Below are 20701 nucleotides of genomic sequence, written 5' to 3'. Positions count from 1 at the left end.
TAGAAGTCGGTTGTTCGGTGTTCTTATAAGTTTTATTTAGACTATTTGGTAAAAGTGATGGAACACCAGCTCATATGACCGCCTTTTTTTTTTTTTTTTTACCTGGGCCCATAACAGAACATTTTAGTCCTTTTTAATAGAACAGAAATAGAAAATATATATTTATACTAGAACTTCACAAAAGTCTTCCTGGTTCACTTTGTTAAGGGCCATCAGGATGCTGTTGCATTCTGTAATTCAGGCTCAAGAAGTAGTGACAGTCATGTCGGGGACAATCCAATTCTTTTGTGAATAGATTCACCAACATACCAGTACGACCATGTGGTGTTTTGGGGATGTTTTTGTTGATGGAAAGCTGCTAAACTTACAACACAGTCGTTTATGTAAAACACAAGAGGGTGAATTATAAATGGTTACCGTAGGTAGAATTTGCTGCTCTTTGTTTCTTGTTAATATACTTGTAATTTATTTTGAATAAGTCATAGATCGTCTAATGTTTAAAGATAAAAAATTTTAGATACACACCTGATGACACTAGCTCAGAGAACATTCACATTCAGCAGCTTCTTGAGCCTCTCTCAACAGTATAAAAAACCAACTGAAAGTACCAGCTTTCAATGAAAACTCCTACAACTAATGCACAAATGCTCCCATCTTAAATGTCCTGTAAATCTTCAGAGAGTATGACGTTTTCTTGTTTTCGACCTTTTGTTGGATGGATCCAGGGATGCCTTGGTAAATGACCAATTTGGGATGGTTTTGTGTTCCATCATGCAGTCTGCATGAATGCACAAGAGATTATGGTCAGTGAGTTACCGTACTTAAATAAGGCCATCTTTGGTTTTTTATGTCAGATGAATTGATGCATATAAAAATCATGTCCAGTGTTTCACATTATAGAGAAATCAGAGCAGCTTTCCTAAAAATGGTTTTAATAGGAGTTTCACTTGAATATCAAAACACAAGATGCCAACAACCGAGTATTGTTAGAGTTAAAGCTCTGTGTTGAGTTTACCATTCATCCATTTTCAAAACCACTTGTGGGCGAAGGCAGGGTACACTCTGGAAAGGTCGCCAGTCTGACCCACAGGGAGAACATGCAAACTCCACACAGAAAGTTCCCCAAAGGTGATTCTGTTTCAGGTCCCCCAGCCGGGACCTGAACCTTCTTGCTGTAAGGGAAGAGTGGGAACCACAGTGGCACCATGCAGCAATGTTGAATTTACAGCAGAAATAAATTATACCCAAAAGCTTTGTGGTCCAAAAACTGATCAAGTTATTTATTTTTTTTTTTTATAGAAATTGCAGTTGATAAAATATTTGCTACTTAAAGGTAAAAAAAATAAAGAAGTCTTGGGGTCACTCAGATTATAGCACACACAAAAACAACTTTTTTGTCTTGAAATCTTTGCTTAGTGTCAAACATCTAACAGTTTGTTTTATTTATTCAACCAAAAAGTAGTTACGATTAAAACATTCTGGGACTTTCAACTGTAAAACACAATTAGAATGCATTAAAGAAAAACTTATGTAATGTTTTACCAGATATAACATCTGATTGGTTCATTACCCTTAAATGGGTTTTATTTTACAAGAGCATGATTTTGCAGTTTTAAAAGCTTTTTCAAGGCAAAGTGACTGAAAAATATAAATATAATAAGCTGATGCTTTTTGTTTTTGTCAAAAAAATTAATATACCTGCTCATTACATATTTTCTGATTGTTAGGCCATTATCCTATGTCAATTGTATTGAAATAAGGATTACCGTACATTGATTTATACATTGACAAAATCTCAATGTTTTTACTCAGAACTACAGCTACCGACCACTTTATTAGGTACAACTTGCTAGTACCGGGTTGGACCCCTTTTGCCTTCAGAACTGCCTTAATCCTTGCTGGCATCAATTCAAAAAGGTACTGGAAACATTCCTCAGAGAGTTTGATCCATATTGACATGGTAGCATCACACAGTTGCTGCAGATTTGTAGACTGCACATCTATGACCCCAATCTCCCATTTCACCATAAAGGGATGGACACGATCAGCAACGATACTCAGGTTGGCTGTGGTGTTGGAACCATATTCAGTTGGTGCTAACGGGACCAAAATGTGCCAAGAAAATATGCCCTATACCATTACACCGCTACCACCAGCCTGAACCATTGATACAAGGCAGGATGGATCCATGCTTTCATATTTTTGATGCCAAATTCTGACCCTACCATCTGAATGATGAGGCAGAAAAGGAGACTCATCAGACCAGACAACATTTTTCCGATCTTCTGTTGTCCAGTTTTGGCGAGTGTGTGAATTGTAGCATCAGTTTACTACAGTGATGAAAGTCTTCCGGGAATTCCCGGAAATCCGGGTTTTTGAGCAAACCGAACGTACTTTCCGGGAAATAAAGACCTGATCTCTACGGACAAATCGCTTTCCGGATTAGAAAATGGTCTGAAATCAGCTAATTTTAGCTTTATTTTCTATATTTCTCCGCAGATCGCTTCCTCTATGGTCGTGGCCATCTTTCGTCTTCCCGGCCTAATTGACCAATGACGGGACGTTTTAGTTGCTTTCGGATGCGTCGACGGGTCTGATTGGCTCTGTCTGCACCACGTGGTCAGCGTGACTTGCTTCCCTAGAGACCAAAACTGGCGGACCCACGCTAAACTTTCACAAACACATCTGAAGAGTTTGCGATCAAATTTGTGTTAAATTAATGGCAGGCATCGTCATTATTGAGCGTGGTCACGACCTCAGTTGTGAGAAGACGATAAAAAACAAATTGAAGTGGTCTTGGCTGGAAAAAAAAAAAAAGATTTTTAAGGTAGTGTAGGTCAAATACTTTTTTGTGTAAAATAATCTCAAAACCACATTTTGAAATAATTTCAATTTTAGTTTTGAGTTTCAGTTTTTATTTTGAATACATTTCTCTATCTAATTTATTTGTATTTCCTAATTACCATGATTTAGTTCAGTATAGTTAACATTAATTATAAGTATTTGATGGTTTGGACCCCGCACTCCCTTAAAAAATAATGTTTACAATGTTTAGTTTAGTTTGTATGTTTGTTTTGATATTTCCCAGATTACTTAGTATTGGTGTTAAAGAATTGATGTATTATGTTATAGAATTATAGTTTAAAGCAGATCCCATATTTTGATGTAATTATAGTTTGAGAAAACAGTGCAAGTGGATGTTGTACATCAGTCATTTCTAAAGCAGAAATAATGTATAAATAACTGAGGTATTTTCATAGAATATCATAGTTACTGGTGTTCTTTTTGCCATTTGGGGCTTTGATGTTACTATATTTTAGCAATTGTATGTTTTGCAGCTTTAAGGAAAAGCGTAGATTGTAGGATTGTGTTACTTTGAGCAATTTTCCAAATTCTTTTTTAGGACCAGCAAGTCCTTAATGGAGAGTCAAACTAGGGGTTTGAATGACAAATCATGATGCTCCAATTAGTCTTAGTTTCTTGATAAAGAAGTGAATAACTAGCTGCCAGAATGCACCAGAATGCATCTAAGACCACGTATTTTTCCAAAATTTCGCTCTGTGCCCGCCATATCGCTCAAAGAAAAGTTCAGGGATTTTTTCCTTGCCTGACTTTCATCACTGTTACTAACCTTAGCTGATAGGAGTGACTCCCGGTGTGGTGGGGTGTGGTCTTCTGCTGCTATAGCCCAGTGTTTTTCAACCTTTTTTGAGCCACGGCACACTTTAACCTTGACAAAAATCCCGCGGCACACCAGCATCCAAAAAAATAAATAAAAAAAAAGAAAAAGCTCAGTCTGTATTGTTGATCTACAGCCGCTCTGCAATCTCACATGCATTTTTGTGATAATTGTTGCAGAAAAAGCTGGAAGCTGCAGCTGTTTTTTCTAAAAGATGTATTAAAAATTCAGTCAAAAGATTCAAAAACTGTTTGTGTGTTCGTTGTTTTAAGACGTTAAGAGGAGAGACTTATTGTGTGCTAAGACAGTCACTTTACTGCATCATGGGAGATGTAGTGCCCGTAATCCGCCGACCGCAGAAAGACCAGCGTCTTTGAGCTTCATTGTTTTGTTCACTTGTTCCAGTCTGATACCAGATTCTGTGGAAAGCTACACCGCTAAAGACGAGCTTTAGCTGGTATTTTTGTTAGAACAGAGAGACTTTTTTTTGCGCTAAATCGAAACAAGGAAGTGAATACTTTAACCACTTCTGATTGGTCAGACTGATGACATGTGATTAAGCCTTCAAGAATGATTGGTGGAGACAGTTAAAGGGGCGGGACTTTCCTTACACAGTTATAGCTGCAGCTAAATCGCGGTATCCCGTTATTCTTATCAAAATGTCTTTAATAGAATCAAATAAACACAAAGAAAAAACCAGTGTGCCGCGGCACCACTGGTTGAAAAACACTGCTATAGCCCATCTGCATCAAGGTTGGACGTGTTGTGTGTTCAGAGATGCTCTTCTGTAGACCTCAGTTGCCTTACTGTTGCCTTTCTATCAGCTGGAACCAGTCTGAACATTCTTCTCTGACCTCTGGTATCAACAAGACATTTCCGTCCACAGAACTGCCACTTACTGGATAATTTCTCTTTTTCGGACCACTCTCTGTAACCCCAGAGATGGTTGTGGGTGAAAATCCCAGTAGATCAGCAGTTTGTGAAATAGTCAGACCAACCCGTCTGGTACCAACAACCACGTCACGTTCAACTTCAGTTTGAACTGCAGCAGTTCGTCTTGAGCATGTCTACATACCTAAATGCATTCAGTTGCTGCCATTTGATTGGCTGATTAGAAAATTGCATTAATTAGCAGTTGAACAGGTGTGCCTAATAAAGTGGCCTGTGAGTGTAAATGGCCTGACGTGATATGATTACTTCATAGTTTTCTACCATATTGATTTTAAATGTGATTTCTTTTTTTTCTCTTCCAGACATCCTCTCCTAACTCATCGAATGAGAACTCCCCAGTGAGCCCACCAGATGAGCAGAGTCAGGTTGATAGGCCCCCTCAGCTGGAGGAGGAAGAGCCTGCTTTCCCTCACACTGACCTAGCCAAGCTCGATGACATGATCAACAGGTTTGGCTCCCTCTCTGAAATTACATCTTAAATTAATTTAGTTTTAGGTCTTAAAAAGTGCAATATACTAAACATAACATTCTTACTTTGTAAGGTTTGGTTAATTGTGAGCACAAGTATTTGGCTCTTAAATTAAAAAATCATCTAACTTTGCATTAGAGAATCGTAGGGAAGCCAGCAGAATTTTATTTAATAACAAACACATTTCCTTAAAATCAATGTTAATTTATCTCTAGTGATTCAAATGATCAAATTCCAACCAGTAATAATTCTTTCACTCTGCATTTAGAATAGTTTTTCTTTCGTCTTGTAAAATTGTATTTTGACACTAGTCTGTCTTTTCTCTCTGCCAGGCCTCGTTGGGTTGTTCCAGTTTTGCCAAAAGGAGAATTAGAAGTTCTCTTGGAAGCTGCTATAGACCTGAGTAAAAAAGGTATTGGAATTTTTGTTTGGCATTTTGGCACCAGTTCTTTTTTTACTTAATAGTTTCAAAGCTGGTTTATACTTAGCAAATTTGTTGTGAGAACACTGTATATGACATGTATATGTATATTATTCACTTTATTAATATATAGTTAAGTATAAATCTTTAGGCACTGTGTTGAATCATATCAAAGTGGTGTATTCCTATCATGGCACATTTTTTCTGTTTAAACTTACTATCTCACTTTCTTAAATGTTTGTTTTCATATTTAATATAATCGGTCAGAATTTGGTACATGAGAAATGATTTCGGTTAGACCAATGGACTGGTAGTAACTTAACTGTGCTCCCATCCTGGGTTATAATAGTATTTGATCTCATGATTGTGATGTTTTGACTTCCTGCAGGGCTGGACGTGAAGTGTGAGGCTTGTCAGAGGTTTTTCAGGGATGGTCTGACCATTTCCTTCACAAAGATCCTGACAGACGAGGCAGTCAGTGGCTGGAAGTTTGAGATTCATGTAAGCTGTCATTTAAACTTAGTCTTTTTCCCTATTGTTTTGAAAATATAAAAAAAAAAAGTTAATGTGTTTTAAAAATACGTTTTTTGAGTTTGAATGTTTACGTGTACTTATGGTCCAAAAAAGGAGCCTATTTTAGTCTCCTACTGGACTCGTGTTCTATGAATGGCTGACAGAAAACTACAGTTATCGGGAATAGGAAAATATGGCTAATCAGAAAAGGCGATGAAACTGATGAAATGATCGTTTTATCTTTTTTTTTAAACTTTTTTATTGTCTGATTGACTGGAAACATGTAGTAAATGCTTCAAGCAGCAACCCAGCGAGACCAGAAAATATCTACTCAGTGTTGGAATATTTCTAAACAAACTGTTAGTAATTCAAAGATATAGATAACACTTCACCTCAGTTACACCTTCAAATCCACCAATGCAGTTTTTAAATGCTTCCTTTTTTGTTTCGTTTCATAAAAGATTTTACAGCCTGTAAAGTCTTGTTTGGAATGCTGCGGTTAGTCATTACTATATTGCTTCCTTCATATCTACCGGTAGTTTTCTTGAAAACATGAAACCGTGTGAATCCACCTAAGAGAAAATCACATTTTTAATGAGGAACAGTTGAACAGATGTATTTCTTGTTGCTTTTGCATCACATATTTGGGTGATGCCACATGAGGAGCTGTGAGAGAGAGAATAAGTGATTAGCATGTGATCGTGGTTTTGTGATGGAAATTTAGTGGGGATCAGCTGATCTGTGGGTGCACCATAGATTAATAGAACGGATATATAGTCTCTGAAATCGCACGCTTGATTTTGCACGTGAAAAGGAATGCTGAAGTGGGTCGGGCACATTGACTGGAATTTGCTACCCCCACACAACAAAATGCTGTTTCGACAACTGCCTTTGGGAAGGACAAAGAGATCTCAAGCCCAGTTGGGTCCAACCATTGACTGTATATGATAACTGGACCGAGTTACCCCTCCCGCTTTCCGTTCAAATACCAAGGGCCCGCTGGCCCCATAAAGCCGAAGACTTGTAGGCTTCTATTGAGGAATCAACGGCTATTATAAGAAAGACTACACACAATAACTCTTGTTCTATTAACTTTTCTTAACATATTCTTGCAAATCCAGTTTTTTTAATAATATATTTTTTTCAGTTCAGGTTATACAAATTATAAACTGACCAATCGGATGCCTCAATAAAAGTATATGGACTCATGTCGAACATTCAGAGTGTTTGAAGGATTCTCTCAAGCCTGCTTTCAAGTCTTAGGGGTGTGGCCTTCCAACATGCTTACTCCTGATTGGTTAGGGTGGTTGCCATAGAAACGTTGACTTGGACCAACTCTGACCAATCACTGCTTACTGTCAATTTCTATTTCCGAAATGGCAACGTCCAAATCACCCCCAAAATTAGTACTGAATTGACTTATTGTCGTTGGAGCTGGAAGTAAACCATTACAATGGGTGACATCACTCTTGCTTGGTCCAGTTATCGTACAGTCTAAATATGTGCAACTTCAAGCTTTAATGAAAAAAAAAGAGGATTTAGCCCAGAATCAAAAATAAAGCAGCACACAATCTTTAGACGAAAGCAACCATGACTTTTTATAGTGGTAGTCAATGTAAAGCTGGTCCTTTCTGCCTCTAGTGATCTTTGGAGGAACTGCAACATTTGGCACCTGTTTTTGGGAACAGGTGGTGGGGGCTAGGGGCACACTTGTTAGCAGGAATGCAAAGCAGAATAATGCATCTATTTTATGGTTACCTAAATGACGAATTTGTTCAATCTAATCATTTAATTTTAAATACCAAACAAAGGAAGAGTCTAATTCTTTAGAGGAGGCATCTTTTTGTAGTTTTGCTACTGCTTTTCTAAAGAAGCTGAAGTCAAAATCATCAACTACTTATATTTGGTATATTCTGCTTCTAATGTAAATGTTGTTTTCTTTTGTTTCACAGAGATGTATCATTAATAACACACACCGTTTGGTGGAGCTGTGTGTTGCAAAGCTCTCTCAGGACTGGTTCCCTTTATTGGAGCTGTTAGCCATGGCCACCAACCCCCACTGCAAGTTCCACATTTACAATGGCACACGGCCCTCGGAGACCGTCCCTGCTGGCGCACAGCTGCCTGATGATGAGCTCTATGCCCGACCACCAGACCCGCGATCTCCTAAGGTGAATCTCAAGTCAAATCTGAACTCCCCATACTCGCAGCCCACCAGACATTTGGCCCACATCAAAGAAGAGCTCCATTCTCATGGGAGTTCTGCAGTGAAAGAGTGATTAATCTGGTGTAGGTGCAGGGTTGTGGGAGCAATACAGAAACACTGCTTGGCCTGTCTGCCTCTGCTGGCAAAAGGCCAATCATTACTAAGGGTTTTACTGCTAAACTGTCCTGTTATATTTGTAAGTAGTTGGAGTTTATCTGCTTTATATTCACAAAGATTTTACAAAAACCCTTCAATAGTTTATTCAGTGTTAGTCTTAGGGAAAAACCGGAGATTTCTGGGTTTCTTTTTATAAGAGATGATGAGTTTTAGAAATCATATTTTTTCCTTTTGTTCAGTGTTTGTTTTTCGGTGAGGCTTATCACAAAAGAACAATCATATTTATTTTTTAAGATTACAATTTTGATTGTAGCACATGAAATGGCAAAACATAATTTTCTATTGCACATTGTTGAAAATATTGACAACATTGCAACATTAAATAGATTCAATGTAACTTTTATAATCATCCTTATTCTCTATCTTTACAGGGTTGGTTGGTGGACTTAATAAACAAATTTGGCAATTTAAACGGGTTTCAAATATTGCACGATCGCTTCATGAGCGGCCAAGCACTGAACGTCCAGATCATCGCTGCACTTATCAAGTGAGTATCTTGAAAATAGTTTTAATGCTGAAAATGTTATTCTCTAAAATTACTTTTGTTGAGCACAATCATTGTTTTTTTTAAACGATTTGTTGTCTTTTTCCTAGACCTTTTGGCCAGTGTTACGAGTTCCTCACATTGCACACAGTAAAGAAGTACTTCCTTCCAGTCATCGAGATGGTTCCTCAGTTTCTAGAGAATCTCACGGATGAGGAGCTTAAAAAAGAGGCCAAGAACGAAGCCAAAAATGACGCACTGTCCATGATAATCAAGTCTCTGAAGAATCTGGCCTCTCGTGTACCAGGACAGGAGGAGACTGTGAAGAATTTAGAGATTTTTAGGTTAAAAATGATTCTTAGGTAAGTGTTTCCTCATTGTCTGTACGTTTTTCAGAGACTGTTTTCTAAAATGCAATCACAGTTATAAACTAACTCGCCTTTTTCCCCTTTTTTTTGGCCAGGTTATTGCAAATTTCTTCTTTTAATGGCAAAATGAATGCACTAAATGAAGTTAACAAAGTGATCTCCAGCGTGTCCTACTACACTCATCGTCATAACCCCGAGGAAGAGGAATGGCTGACTGCTGAGCGGATGGCGGTATGTCATTTTCACGGTTTTGTAATGCTTCTCTCCTTAATAAATTTCAATTTCCTAGTGTTTTCTCGCCCTCTCCCAGGAATGGATCCAGCAAAACCACATACTGTCTATCGTGCTAAGAGACAGTTTGCACCAACCCCAGTATGTGGAAAAACTGGAGAAGATTCTTCGCTTTGTTATTAAGGAGAAAGCTCTTACCATGCAAGATTTGGACAACATCTGGGCAGCACAGGTGCTTTCTAAGTGTTTCAATAGACACGATTTAACAAATGAATAATACGTGATTTAAAAGAAAAAAGCATTTTATTTGAGGGCTTGAGTGTGGATCTTTGTTTTTACTTTGTTCAGCTAGTTTTTCACAAAAAAAGATTAATCTTTATTTATATAGCCCTTTACAGTGTAGTCATTGTACCAAAGGGCTTTACAATAAAAAGAGAAAATTAAAAATGTAGCAAATTCAGAATAAAAACTAAAACAAATGTTGCATAAAACGGAAAAGAGCAGTAAAATTCGTGAAAGGCGGTCTAACAATTAAAAGCCATAGTAATAAAAGCCAATCTAAAAGTGTAAATCTTAAGTTGACGTTTAAAACTGTTCAGGTCTTTCATCATATGCAGCTTTAGAGGAATATTATTCCATAACTGGAGGCCGGCAACTGAAAATGCATGTTGACCCCAGTGTTTATGCCCTAATTTGGTCTCATCAAGCAGATACTGGCTAGCAGACCATAAAACTCTAGAATGGCTGGGAACAGTTAAAACATCTGTTAAGTAAGCAGGAGCAAGACCATGAAGAGCTTTAAAACCAAACAGCAAAACTTTATACTGAACTCTTAGATTCACAGGGCGCCAGTGAAGGCAGCTTGATAACGACAACAGAATCCTATTTTAGTCTCCAGAGCAAACCTACATGCTTACACACTTAGTAAACTGGTCACCCAATTTAGCAAAAATGTTCAGATGGGGATATTCCACCATCAGATGAGCTCTAGAAACTGTTTTTATTTTTTAATAGCTAAAGAAAATTGGATTAATAAGAATGGTGTTTTTTTTTTTCTTCTCTCTAATCTGCCCGGCAATCTGCTTTTAAAATATATTTAGAAGTTGACTAACCTGAAAGATAGTCATAACAGGGATGATTGATTGACAAATGACTTTTTTGTTCCCATTTTCAGGCTGGAAAGCATGAGGCTATTGTAAAGAATGTCCATGACCTTCTGGCTAAGCTAGCATGGGACTTCTCACCTGAGCAGCTTGATCATCTTTTTGACTGTTTTAAGGTATATATTTATATATACAGATATACATTTTTCTTGGTGAAATCACATGACCGTTTCTGACATTTCCGGCAGTACCTGTGTCTCTAAGTCCTACTCTCTTCTTACATCCAGGCGAGCTGGACCAATGCCAGCAAGAAGCAGCGTGAAAAGCTGCTGGAACTTATCCGGCGCTTAGCAGAGGACGACAAAGACGGGGTGATGGCCCACAAGGTCCTCAACCTGCTGTGGAACCTGGCGCACAGTGATGACGTTCCTGTAGATATTATGGACCAGGCACTCAATGCTCACATCAAAATATTAGACTACAGTTGCTCACAGGTAAATGAAAACAAAGACACAACGGTAATAAACCAACTACCACAGTGATCTTGTTGAGCTTCAACTTACTGAGATTTGGTCTTGGACTCACAGGACAGAGACACGCAGAAGATTCAATGGATCGATCGTTTTATAGAGGAGCTGCGAACCAATGACAAATGGGTGATCCCTGCCTTGAAACAAATCAGAGAAATCTGCAGCCTCTTTGGTGAAGCTCCTCAAAATCTTAGGTGAGGTTCTGAAAAATGCCAGTAAATGTGTGTTGAATGTAAGGTTTTATCTAGATCTGTTTTGTACATGATCTCTTAGCACTTAAAGACCCTCTCCGATCATCTTTTGCTCTTTTGTAAAAGTATTCTCAGTGGGTTTTTTAATTATGTAATTTAATTACCATTTTTCGCAAAAAAAAACCCCAAACTGTTATTTTCTAGGAGTAAGTTTCTGCAGAGCGCAGTAGTTCATCAAAAATTCACCTCAGAGTTGAAGGTGGCGCAACCCCGCCCCCTTTCCCTTTTCCCATTGCTGAGAGCTCTCTGTTTACACACTCTCCTGCTAGCTCTGCTAGCTTACAGCCCCTCACAACTCCAACCCAACCTTACCAATCCTACAAAAACATGTTTTCGACGTCACAAACGGGCTCTTTTCAAATCGAATTTTTCTGTCGGCTCCAAATTCACAATGATGATAAAGAAAATACTCAGAAATCCAACTTTGAGCTCAATTTTCTTAATTTATGTTCTCCATCATCCAAAAAATTCCCTAAGAACATGTTAAAAACCCAATTTTCATCTGAGTGGGTCTTTAAAAACTTAGGACGTTTTATATTAAATCCCTCACAAACTTTTCAGGCAATGCAATAAATGAAAAATAGTTCCCTAGAGACAAAAGGGGAGACAGTAGGCCTAAAGCCAAGTTAAAAGATTACATTTTTGTTTTAAAAAATTGTTAGAATGAGTATTGAAAAGAAACATTCGTCTTGTCACTCAATGTTTATAAGTTTACCTCTTTAACCTGAGAAAACCATCCCTATAATTAGTTCTTAAAATCAGCTTGTTAATTTAATAAACGTAAAGCACCAAAGCAAATGACTTGATCATTTTTCTGTTAACACACAAATTTATTTTTACAATATTGTGTATAGTTAAGAAAGCGTTTGGCCCTTTTCAGTGGTTACGGATGTGTTCCAAGAGCCCTAAATCCAAAAGGATCTGGCTTTCTTATGTTATGAGGGGTATTTTTGCGCTTCCACTCAGACCTGAAAGTCTTTGTGGACTGTGCTCCTTCAGCCCATGTCGGACAATTTCCTTTAAAGCATAAGTGCACAAGACTACTACAGCTCTTACCTTTTATTATGTGCTAGGGTTAGTTGGACAACGAGACACTTGAATAAGCTCATAAATTTGACCACAATTGAATTGTTTTTAAACTGAAGTAGTTATTAGTCACTGGAAAATTGTAGTTTACCTGTTGTTTTTCAGAAAGAAAAGGCCAATTTACATTGAAACGAACTTAGAAGGGTAAGTTGAGTGCAAATTCCAGGGTTTCATCTATTTCTGTATTACATGAAGTCTAATAATATACTTTTTTTGTCCTGTTTATAATGTCTTACAAAATGTAAATCAATGACATGAATTCACTTAACCTGTAAAGACCTGATGCAGCCTAAAAGTCGTGCATTGATTGTGCTTCAAGGGGGCTTCAGCTCTGAATAGGTTCAACCTTTCTTCTTTGGGTTTCATCTCAAATGACTTATTTAGACTGGCATATCTAAAGATTACATAAGAAAAATAACACAAGATAGGACCAGTCATGAAGCTTTTAGCATGGGAGGGTACTGAATGAAAGAAAGTTATGCATTATAGAATAATTCTACTGCTAGTCTTTATAATTGGATGTCATTTGGATCACATTTGTTTAAATGATGGGGTTTAAAATTCTTTCTATTTAAATATTTGCTGCAACAAAATAACAGAATTATTTTTATGTAAATCTTTGCATTTTGACAAAAGAAATACAAGTTTCTTAAAAAGCATTTCTTTGGACAAAAGTTTCCTTATTAGTCTGAATTTTTGGCACCAAATGGTGCAATCTTTTCTGTTTGCATTCAAAACTTGAATAAGCGGTCGGTCCTTTGAGATGGAGCCCTCTTCTTTATGCCAAACCCTTTCACCTTAAATTGTTTGTTTAAAAATATCGTGGGATTTCATGCCTTGGACCAACTTAATCAGACACTTTCTTTGGTGAAAATATGGATTGGGTCACTATGACCTCTTATTTAATACATGTAGTCACAATGGTGTGACCATATTTTTAAAAAGTAATCAATCTACCCTCATTTTCAAGTGAGTTTTTATCTGGAAATATAGTTTTATCTAGTTTTGTAGATGCTTTTTTTGCCTTTTTATTACTTCAGTTTTTAAACCAAATGGTAACAAGGCAAGAAATGGCTTTTATGGCAGGGTTTCTTCTGGTTAATCAAGAAATGCCAACACACACGCTCACACACACGCTCACACACACACACGTACTAAATGCTGCTTTCTTTGTCAAAAATACATTTGAAATCAATTATGCCTTTTTTTTCCCTTCATCATATGCCAACTCTGTCTCCTAAATTTTTTTTTTTAATCCCCAGTTTTGTTCTCTCACCCAAAATGCTTTAGTGCCCCTAACACCTTCCCACTCCTCTTTTTCTGTTCACTCCAGCCAAACCCAGAGAAGTCCACACGTGTTTTACCGGCACGACCTGATCAACCAGCTGCAGCATAACCACGCTCTGGTCACCCTCGTGGCCGAGAACCTCTCTGCTTACATGGAGACTATGAGGCAGCTATCCAAAGGTAGTTGTAAATGCAGAATATTTGGGATGAAGTGTGTGGTATTTGCAGTTTAACTGGTCGTGTGCCTATTATTTCAGAAGAACAAGCAGAGTTTGATCCTCAGACAGTCAGACCAGGAAGCCGCTACAGTCACGTCCAAGAAGTTCAGGAGCGACTCAACTTCCTGAGGTGTGTTACTTCAACAAACCACTACAGAACATTGTCATTCATTAAACATCAGTAACACATAAAATGACAGCTAAAACACACATAACTGTGAGTACACTAACACCCAACCTTGTTATTAAAATGCAAAAAATAGACGGTCAGAGACTGATACACGTTAACCGCGTTAGCTGCAACATCATTAAGCACAACCAGAATTGATCCATATAAAAAGCGTTCTGGACTTTAAGGCGCAATGTTGTTTTGGCAAAGAAATTTGGGCTTTTAAGTGCGGTTTATAGTGCAGAAAATACTGTAACTTAGATTTAACTGAGCAAAACTAAAAAAGAAAGCAAAGGTAATGCATCTTGTACCCCATTATTGATTGCTCCTATGTTGCAAGTGGTTTGTGCCTCTATTCAAAAGCATCTTATCCGTGACCTGCCTTTAATCTTGAGGCCACCATCATCCAGTGTTGATTGTGTTTTTTGTTTTATTTCTAGGTTTCTTTTAAAAGACGGCCAGCTGTGGCTGTGTGCCCCTCAAGCCAAGCAGATCTGGAAGTGTCTGGCTGAGAATGCTGTGTTTCTCTGCGATCGCGAAGCTTGCTTCAAATGGTTCAGTTTGATTTTTCATGTCCTCTAGTATTTACCTTGAATCTGTTCAATCGGTTGTCTTTATCAATTGGCAGTTTCTTTTTTTTTTTTTCCTTTCTATTTTTTTGATTGTACACATTCTTTCTTGTCTGCAGGTACTCCAAGCTGATGGGGGATGAACCAGACCTGGATCCGGACATCAATAAGGACTTCTTTGAGAATAACGTTCTGCAGTTGGATCCGTCTCTGCTGACGGAAAATGGCATGAAGTGCTTTGAGAGGTTCTTCAAGGCCGTCAACTGCAGGGAGGGGAAGCTGGTTGCAAAGCGCAGGGCTTACATGATGGATGACTTGGAGCTAATAGGCCTGGACTATCTGTGGAGGGTAAGGATGTTGGTGACTTTCATCAGAGAATCTGAAAGTTCACATCTGTCCGCTTATCCTATAAGTTGTGGTTAATTGTACGACCAATTCAATCTTTTTATTTCTGCATAGACACTATGCATTTAAAAGACGAGCTGATTTTTTTTGGGATTTTACTCGTCTCTCTAGTGACTTTTATTGTGAAACCCTTTCTACCTCAGGTGGTAATTCAAGGAAGCGATGACATTGCTAGCCGAGCCATAGACCTGCTGAAAGAGATTTACACCAACCTTGGTCCCAAACTACAAGTCAATCAGGTACTGTTATTCCTTTATGGATTTGTCATGAAATATTTCAAGCATTTTTGACTCCAGTTTTTGTTCATCCATTTGTCCTCATGTGTTTCCTCCTACTGTAGGTTGAGATTCACGAGGATTTCATCCAGTCCTGCTTCGACCGTCTGAAGGCGTCTTATGATACCCTTTGTGTTTTGGACGGAGACAAAGACAGCATTAACTGTGCTAGGCAGGAGGCCATCCGCATGGTACGCGTTCTGACTGTGCTCAAGGAGTATATCAACGAGTGTGACAGCGACTACCACGAGGAGAGAACCATACTGCCCATGTCCAGGTACATGCTGGAGTTTTTTTAACATATACACCGCATCAAAACACTGATTCCTTAACTAAAGCGCAAACAAAATCACATCCTTTTACAGGTCTTTGTTTTGTTTTGTTACGTATTTCTCCTATTGATCTTCATTTTATCTCTTGCAGAGCTTTCAGGGGAAAGCACATAACTTTGATTGTGCGTTTCCCAAACCAAGGTCGCCAAGTAGATGATTTAGATATCTGGTCCCACACCAACGACACGATTGGCTCGGTGAGGCGGGCGATTCTAAACAGAATAAAGGCTAATGCTGCGCATACAAAGGTCGAGTTGTTTATTGGGGGTGAGGTGGTGGATCCAGCTGATGACAGGAAGTTGATCGGGCAGCTCAGTCTGAAGGACAAAACGGTGAGGGCTGCGTTTCCAACACCCCGTTCTCTCATATTACATCAGCTTTAACACAGGTATTTGTTTGAACAGTTGATCACGGCCAAGCTGACCCAGGTGAGTGCCAACATGCCCTCAAGTCCAGACAGCTCCTCTGACTCGTCTACTGGCTCTCCTGGTAACCATGGAAACCACTACAGCGACGGGCCCAACCCTGAGGTGGAAAGCTGTCTGCCTGGCGTGGTAAGCTAACATTAAAGCTACGTTCACGCTCCCTCGGCAACGCGTGTTCAAGCGGCCACTTCTAGAGAACATGTAAACGCGCGTATTGAGCGAAAGACGTACAAAACTCTCGCATTCATGTGTAGATACAGAAGTTCTCTGATTTGGTAGTGATGTATGGATCATATAGGAAAAATGAATAATTCCAGAATCGTATCCACCAAGTCTTATATAGATCAGAATAGAGCTGTGAAAGAAAAAGTCTAGAACAAGATTCATGAGATTTGCAGCACTCCGAGGTGGCGGACATGCACTAGTAAACAGTAGAAAAAGAAGAAAAAGCCCCTCCCATCTTGTCAAGATTGAACACCATTGCCGATCAAGAACCCGTGTTTAGCGCGCTCTTGAATGCCCGTTTGGGGTTTCCATAGCTTTAGGACCATGTATCCACCTTTTTCTCGTATTATTATTATTATTATTATTATTATTATTATTATTATTCGTATTATTACAAACCAGCTGTGCGGCATCGGAAGTTTCGGTTCCACGAACGCTGAAGGAGACAAGACACTTTCGAAAAATGCCATGCTGCCGTACAAACAAGCGTCTCATCCTTTGCTCAGTCTCTGGAGCTTTATGGTGACTCATGTCACACACCTAACAGCACAAAGAAATCCATTGTCTCACAGTCTCTATGAACGTGTTATTCCCCAATGTTTTTAGTTGCAGAATCGGTAAATAAGCAGTAAAACGACTCTTGTGATTTCAGATTATGTCGCTGCATCTGCGGTACATCTCCTTCCTGTGGCAGATCGCTGATCTAGGCTGCAGCCTCAACATGCCTCTACTTAGAGATGGAGCTCGTGTTCTCATGAAGCTTATGCCTCCTGGTAATTCATATTTTAGTTTTACATTTCTATACATCACAGTTATTTATCAATTTAAAGATTGACTGATGAACCTAAACCTCATCATTTTGACCTTTTTTGTGTTCTCAGATAACACCACAGTAGAGAATCTGAGAGCTGTGTGTTTGGACCATGCCAAGCTGGGAGAGAACAGCCTGAGTCCCTCACTGGACTCCTGCTTCTTTGGCCCCTCCCCCTCACAAGTGCTCTACCTCATAGAGGTGAGGTGCAGCCTGTCCTGTTGTGTTGACTGGAGTGTGAGCAGCAGCATAAGTTAGTCAGTACTTGTAGATGTATTCCTCCCAACGTTGAATACCTCATAATGTGTGAGGGATAATGGCAGATGAAGTGTGCATTATCAGAAATTAACGCAAGCCGTGGAATCCGTCCAAAGGCCATTATCCCGCTTTTACCTTGGTCACTTACAAAAGTAATAAATATTCAGTCAGTTTATAGTACTATATCCTTGTTATTTTTTTGGATAAGATCGTTTTTTTCACAACAAGTGGACTATTTGTGACGTGGTGCTGCACGTTGTCACGGTAACATCACAACGTGCTGAGCCGGCACCGACCTCGACTGCAGCGCCAAAGGAAAAAGATCTATATGCTGCTCGTCACGATTGGTCAAATAAAGCATCAGTTCAGAGTGACATTTGACCTCTTACTGTTTTTGTCCAGATGATGAAGCTAAAGTTTGTTTTGAAGAAGCCAGCGCAGTGATTCAGAACATTTAAGTTATGTGACTGGAACTTCATTTTTAGGTGTGCATTATCAATGTGGATTATCACTTTTCAATCAATTCAATATAATTTTATTTGTATAGCCCAAATTCACAACAACAGTCGTCTCAATGGGCTTCCACACCCAACAGCCAATCAGAATTGAGTATTAACCCAGACCATGTTATAATTGTAGTTGATACCAAAGCTCCATCTCTAAGTTCTGTTGAAAACAACTCAGTAGTTTGGATCTCACGTCTGCTGAAACCAATTTCCGCTTAATTTAATTTTGCTGGTGTTGCAGGTCGTGTATGCTTTGCTGATGCCAGCCAGTGCCACTCTCGGTGAAGACGCCAGCGACTTCCAATACAACTTCCTGAAGAGCGGCGGCCTGCCCTTGGTGCTGAGCATGCTCACCAGAAACAACTTTCTCCCATCGGCAGACATGGAAACTCGAAGGGGCGCCTATGTCAACGCACTAAAGATCGCAAAGCTCCTACTGACCGCTGTGGGTTTTGGACACGTGAAGGCGGTAGCTGAGGCCTGCCAGCCAAACGCCGACGGAAATATTCCCGTCTCTCCAGTAAGAAGATGACGCATCCCAAACACGTTTGACCTGTCTTCTTTATTGGCCGTCTCCCAAAACAGCAACATATCTTGTCTCCACATCTGTAGATTAATCAGGCAACGCACGACCAAGCGCTGGTTCTTCAGAGCGCCCTGCAAAGCATCCCTAACCCGGCCTCAGAGTGCATGCTGCGTAATGTAGCCATTCGCCTGGCCCAACAGATCTCTGACGAGGTAACGCTTCTTGTTAATCATTGTTGCTACTTTCTCTTTAAAATCCAGATGGTTCATGTATTTCTAGTGAAACAATTGTAATAATGGATTCAACAGAACTCTATTTGCCATCAGAACTTTTTCCAGGCGTCGAAGTACATCCCAGACATTTGTGTAATCCGAGCAATACAGAAAATCGTGTGGGCATCAGGCTGTGGTACAGTGCAGCTCGTCTTTAGCTCCAATGAGGAGATCAGCAGGATATATGAGAAGGTACAGTAGCCCAGACAAAGCATTTTTATAATCTCTGCTTAACCCATGAGAACCCATGGTGGCCGCAGTGTAACAGAAAAATATCAGAAATGGATTCTGCAGTTTACTTGGTTTGTGGTAAAATACACATAATTTTAGTTTTAAGAAAAAGCGCATCTGGGTTCTTATGGGTTAAAAGCTAACCTTTTTAAATAGTCCGTCATCATCGAGGTGCGTTTTTACTTTATATTTCTTAACAAAATCCATCTCTGTAGACAAATGCTGCCAAGGAACCAGATGGAGAGGATGAGCAGGTGTGCTGCGAGGCCTTGGAGGTCATGACCCTGTGCTTTGCCCTCATGCCCACGGCTCTGGACACACTAAGCAAAGAGAAGGCGTGGCAGACTTTTATCATAGACCTGTTACTACACTGCCACAGCAAGTACGTACAAGCCGTGCTCTAGCCCTGTGCTATAGCTGATACGCAGCAAACTCCTGCTGTGGGTCCCACAGAAAATCATGGTTCCGGCTCTCTCTGCAGGTCCGTTCGACAAATGGCTCAGGAGCAGTTTTTCCTCATGGCCACAAGATGCTGCATGGGCCACCGACCCCTCCTCTTCTTCATCACCCTGTTATTCACTGTGTTGGGGGTGTGTAGCTCCACTTGCTTTGACCATTTTGAGGAGTTCGGTGTCTGATCTAACTGATTCGTGTCTGTGTTCAGAGCACGGCCAAAGAGAGAGCCAAACATGCGGGGGACTACTTCACCTTGCTCAGACACCTGCTAAACTATGCTTACAACAGCAACATCAACCTGCCAAACGCCGAGGTGCTGCTTAACAATGAGATTGACTGGCTCAAGAGAATACGGGTGAGAAGTGTCTTTTTGTAGTTGTTCTGCATGCCAAACATTTTTAGTTGTGTAAAGGAAGACATGTTGAAGTTGAAAATGTGATTTCTAAGGATGAGGTGAAGAGAACAGGAGAGACTGGTGTGGAGGAGACGATCCTGGAGGGCCACCTTGGAGTCACCAAAGAGCTCCTTGCTTTTCAAACACCGGAAAAGAAGTACTACATTGGCAGCGAGAAGGGAGGAGCCAACCTTATAAAGGTGCCTTTACATACTACAGTTTTCAAAAATGTGGTCCCTCTCTATATCACGGTCTGTGTTTCACTGAATTTTTTCAGGGCATTATTGCATGCTTTTTTAAATTTTATTTTATTTTAAAACATTTTTTTTTTTAATAGCGCACGGCATCCCGATGGGCTGTTTATCTTGCTTTGCCTCCATTACAAAATACCTTCAGTCTGCCAATTTTCTTTTTTTCTCTCAATATTTTATTTTCGTTTTCAAGTGTACAAAATCAGACAAACAAAACAAACAGTTCAGGTACTCTTTAGACCATTACAAAACAGAATGTAAAAATACAAGTAAATAAACAATTGGCAGTTACATTCTATTCAATATTTATTTACAGGCCGTCCAAATAGGTCCTAAAAGAAGAAAGAAAAATGCAGTCTCCATACAGAGCTAAATAATTTTAACTTTCTGTAAGTGATTTAGAAATGGTGTCCAGATTATATTGTGAACATTAACTGAGGCAGTCCTGTCATGACGAATTTTTCCCATATGGATGAGAGATGGCATATCAGTGAGGCACACTCTAAAGTAGGGAGAAGCCGTAGATTTCCACTCTCGCAAAATGTGTCTTTTTGCAGTCATCAACCCAAGTTCTAGGGGCTGCTGCATTACAGTCGGGATAGCTCAAGTACGTATGCAGCCA

At 39.4% G+C, this 20701-nt stretch overlaps 1 protein-coding gene across 8 annotated transcripts in view; it reads left to right on the top strand.

The window, feature by feature from the left end:
• usp9 (ubiquitin specific peptidase 9) overlaps positions 1 to 20701 on the top strand; it is a 54955-nt gene that overhangs the window by 21828 nt on the left and 12426 nt on the right. For 2 of the 8 annotated variants that reach the window (XM_023950528.2, XM_023950524.2), the window contains exons 3-31: positions 4933 to 5078; positions 5432 to 5511; positions 5909 to 6021; positions 7986 to 8204; positions 8788 to 8903; positions 9011 to 9262; positions 9364 to 9499; positions 9579 to 9731; positions 10674 to 10778; positions 10890 to 11096; positions 11190 to 11326; positions 12575 to 12613; positions 13803 to 13936; positions 14014 to 14104; positions 14584 to 14697; positions 14832 to 15060; positions 15261 to 15356; positions 15458 to 15669; positions 15816 to 16056; positions 16129 to 16278; positions 17027 to 17147; positions 17256 to 17386; positions 18191 to 18469; positions 18562 to 18687; positions 18784 to 18939; positions 19194 to 19360; positions 19460 to 19568; positions 19643 to 19789; positions 19882 to 20028. In XM_023950528.2, coding sequence (XP_023806296.1) covers positions 4933 to 5078; positions 5432 to 5511; positions 5909 to 6021; positions 7986 to 8204; positions 8788 to 8903; positions 9011 to 9262; positions 9364 to 9499; positions 9579 to 9731; positions 10674 to 10778; positions 10890 to 11096; positions 11190 to 11326; positions 12575 to 12613; positions 13803 to 13936; positions 14014 to 14104; positions 14584 to 14697; positions 14832 to 15060; positions 15261 to 15356; positions 15458 to 15669; positions 15816 to 16056; positions 16129 to 16278; positions 17027 to 17147; positions 17256 to 17386; positions 18191 to 18469; positions 18562 to 18687; positions 18784 to 18939; positions 19194 to 19360; positions 19460 to 19568; positions 19643 to 19789; positions 19882 to 20028 — 4353 coding nt within the window. The remainder of the gene's footprint in view (positions 1 to 4932; positions 5079 to 5431; positions 5512 to 5908; positions 6022 to 7985; positions 8205 to 8787; positions 8904 to 9010; positions 9263 to 9363; positions 9500 to 9578; positions 9732 to 10673; positions 10779 to 10889; positions 11097 to 11189; positions 11327 to 12574; positions 12614 to 13802; positions 13937 to 14013; positions 14105 to 14583; positions 14698 to 14831; positions 15061 to 15260; positions 15357 to 15457; positions 15670 to 15815; positions 16057 to 16128; positions 16279 to 17026; positions 17148 to 17255; positions 17387 to 18190; positions 18470 to 18561; positions 18688 to 18783; positions 18940 to 19193; positions 19361 to 19459; positions 19569 to 19642; positions 19790 to 19881; positions 20029 to 20701) is intronic. The other 6 variants (XM_023950530.2, XM_023950531.2, XM_023950525.2 and 3 more) reach the window with 5 other exon arrangements.

This window comes from Oryzias latipes, chromosome 21 (genome assembly GCF_053564925.1).
Source record: "Oryzias latipes strain Hd-rR chromosome 21, Olatipes_Hd-rR_3.1".
NCBI lineage: Eukaryota > Metazoa > Chordata > Actinopteri > Beloniformes > Adrianichthyidae > Oryzias > Oryzias latipes.
The sequence above is the reverse complement of the archived record's forward strand: the minus strand, read 5'-3'. Positions and strand labels throughout refer to the sequence as shown.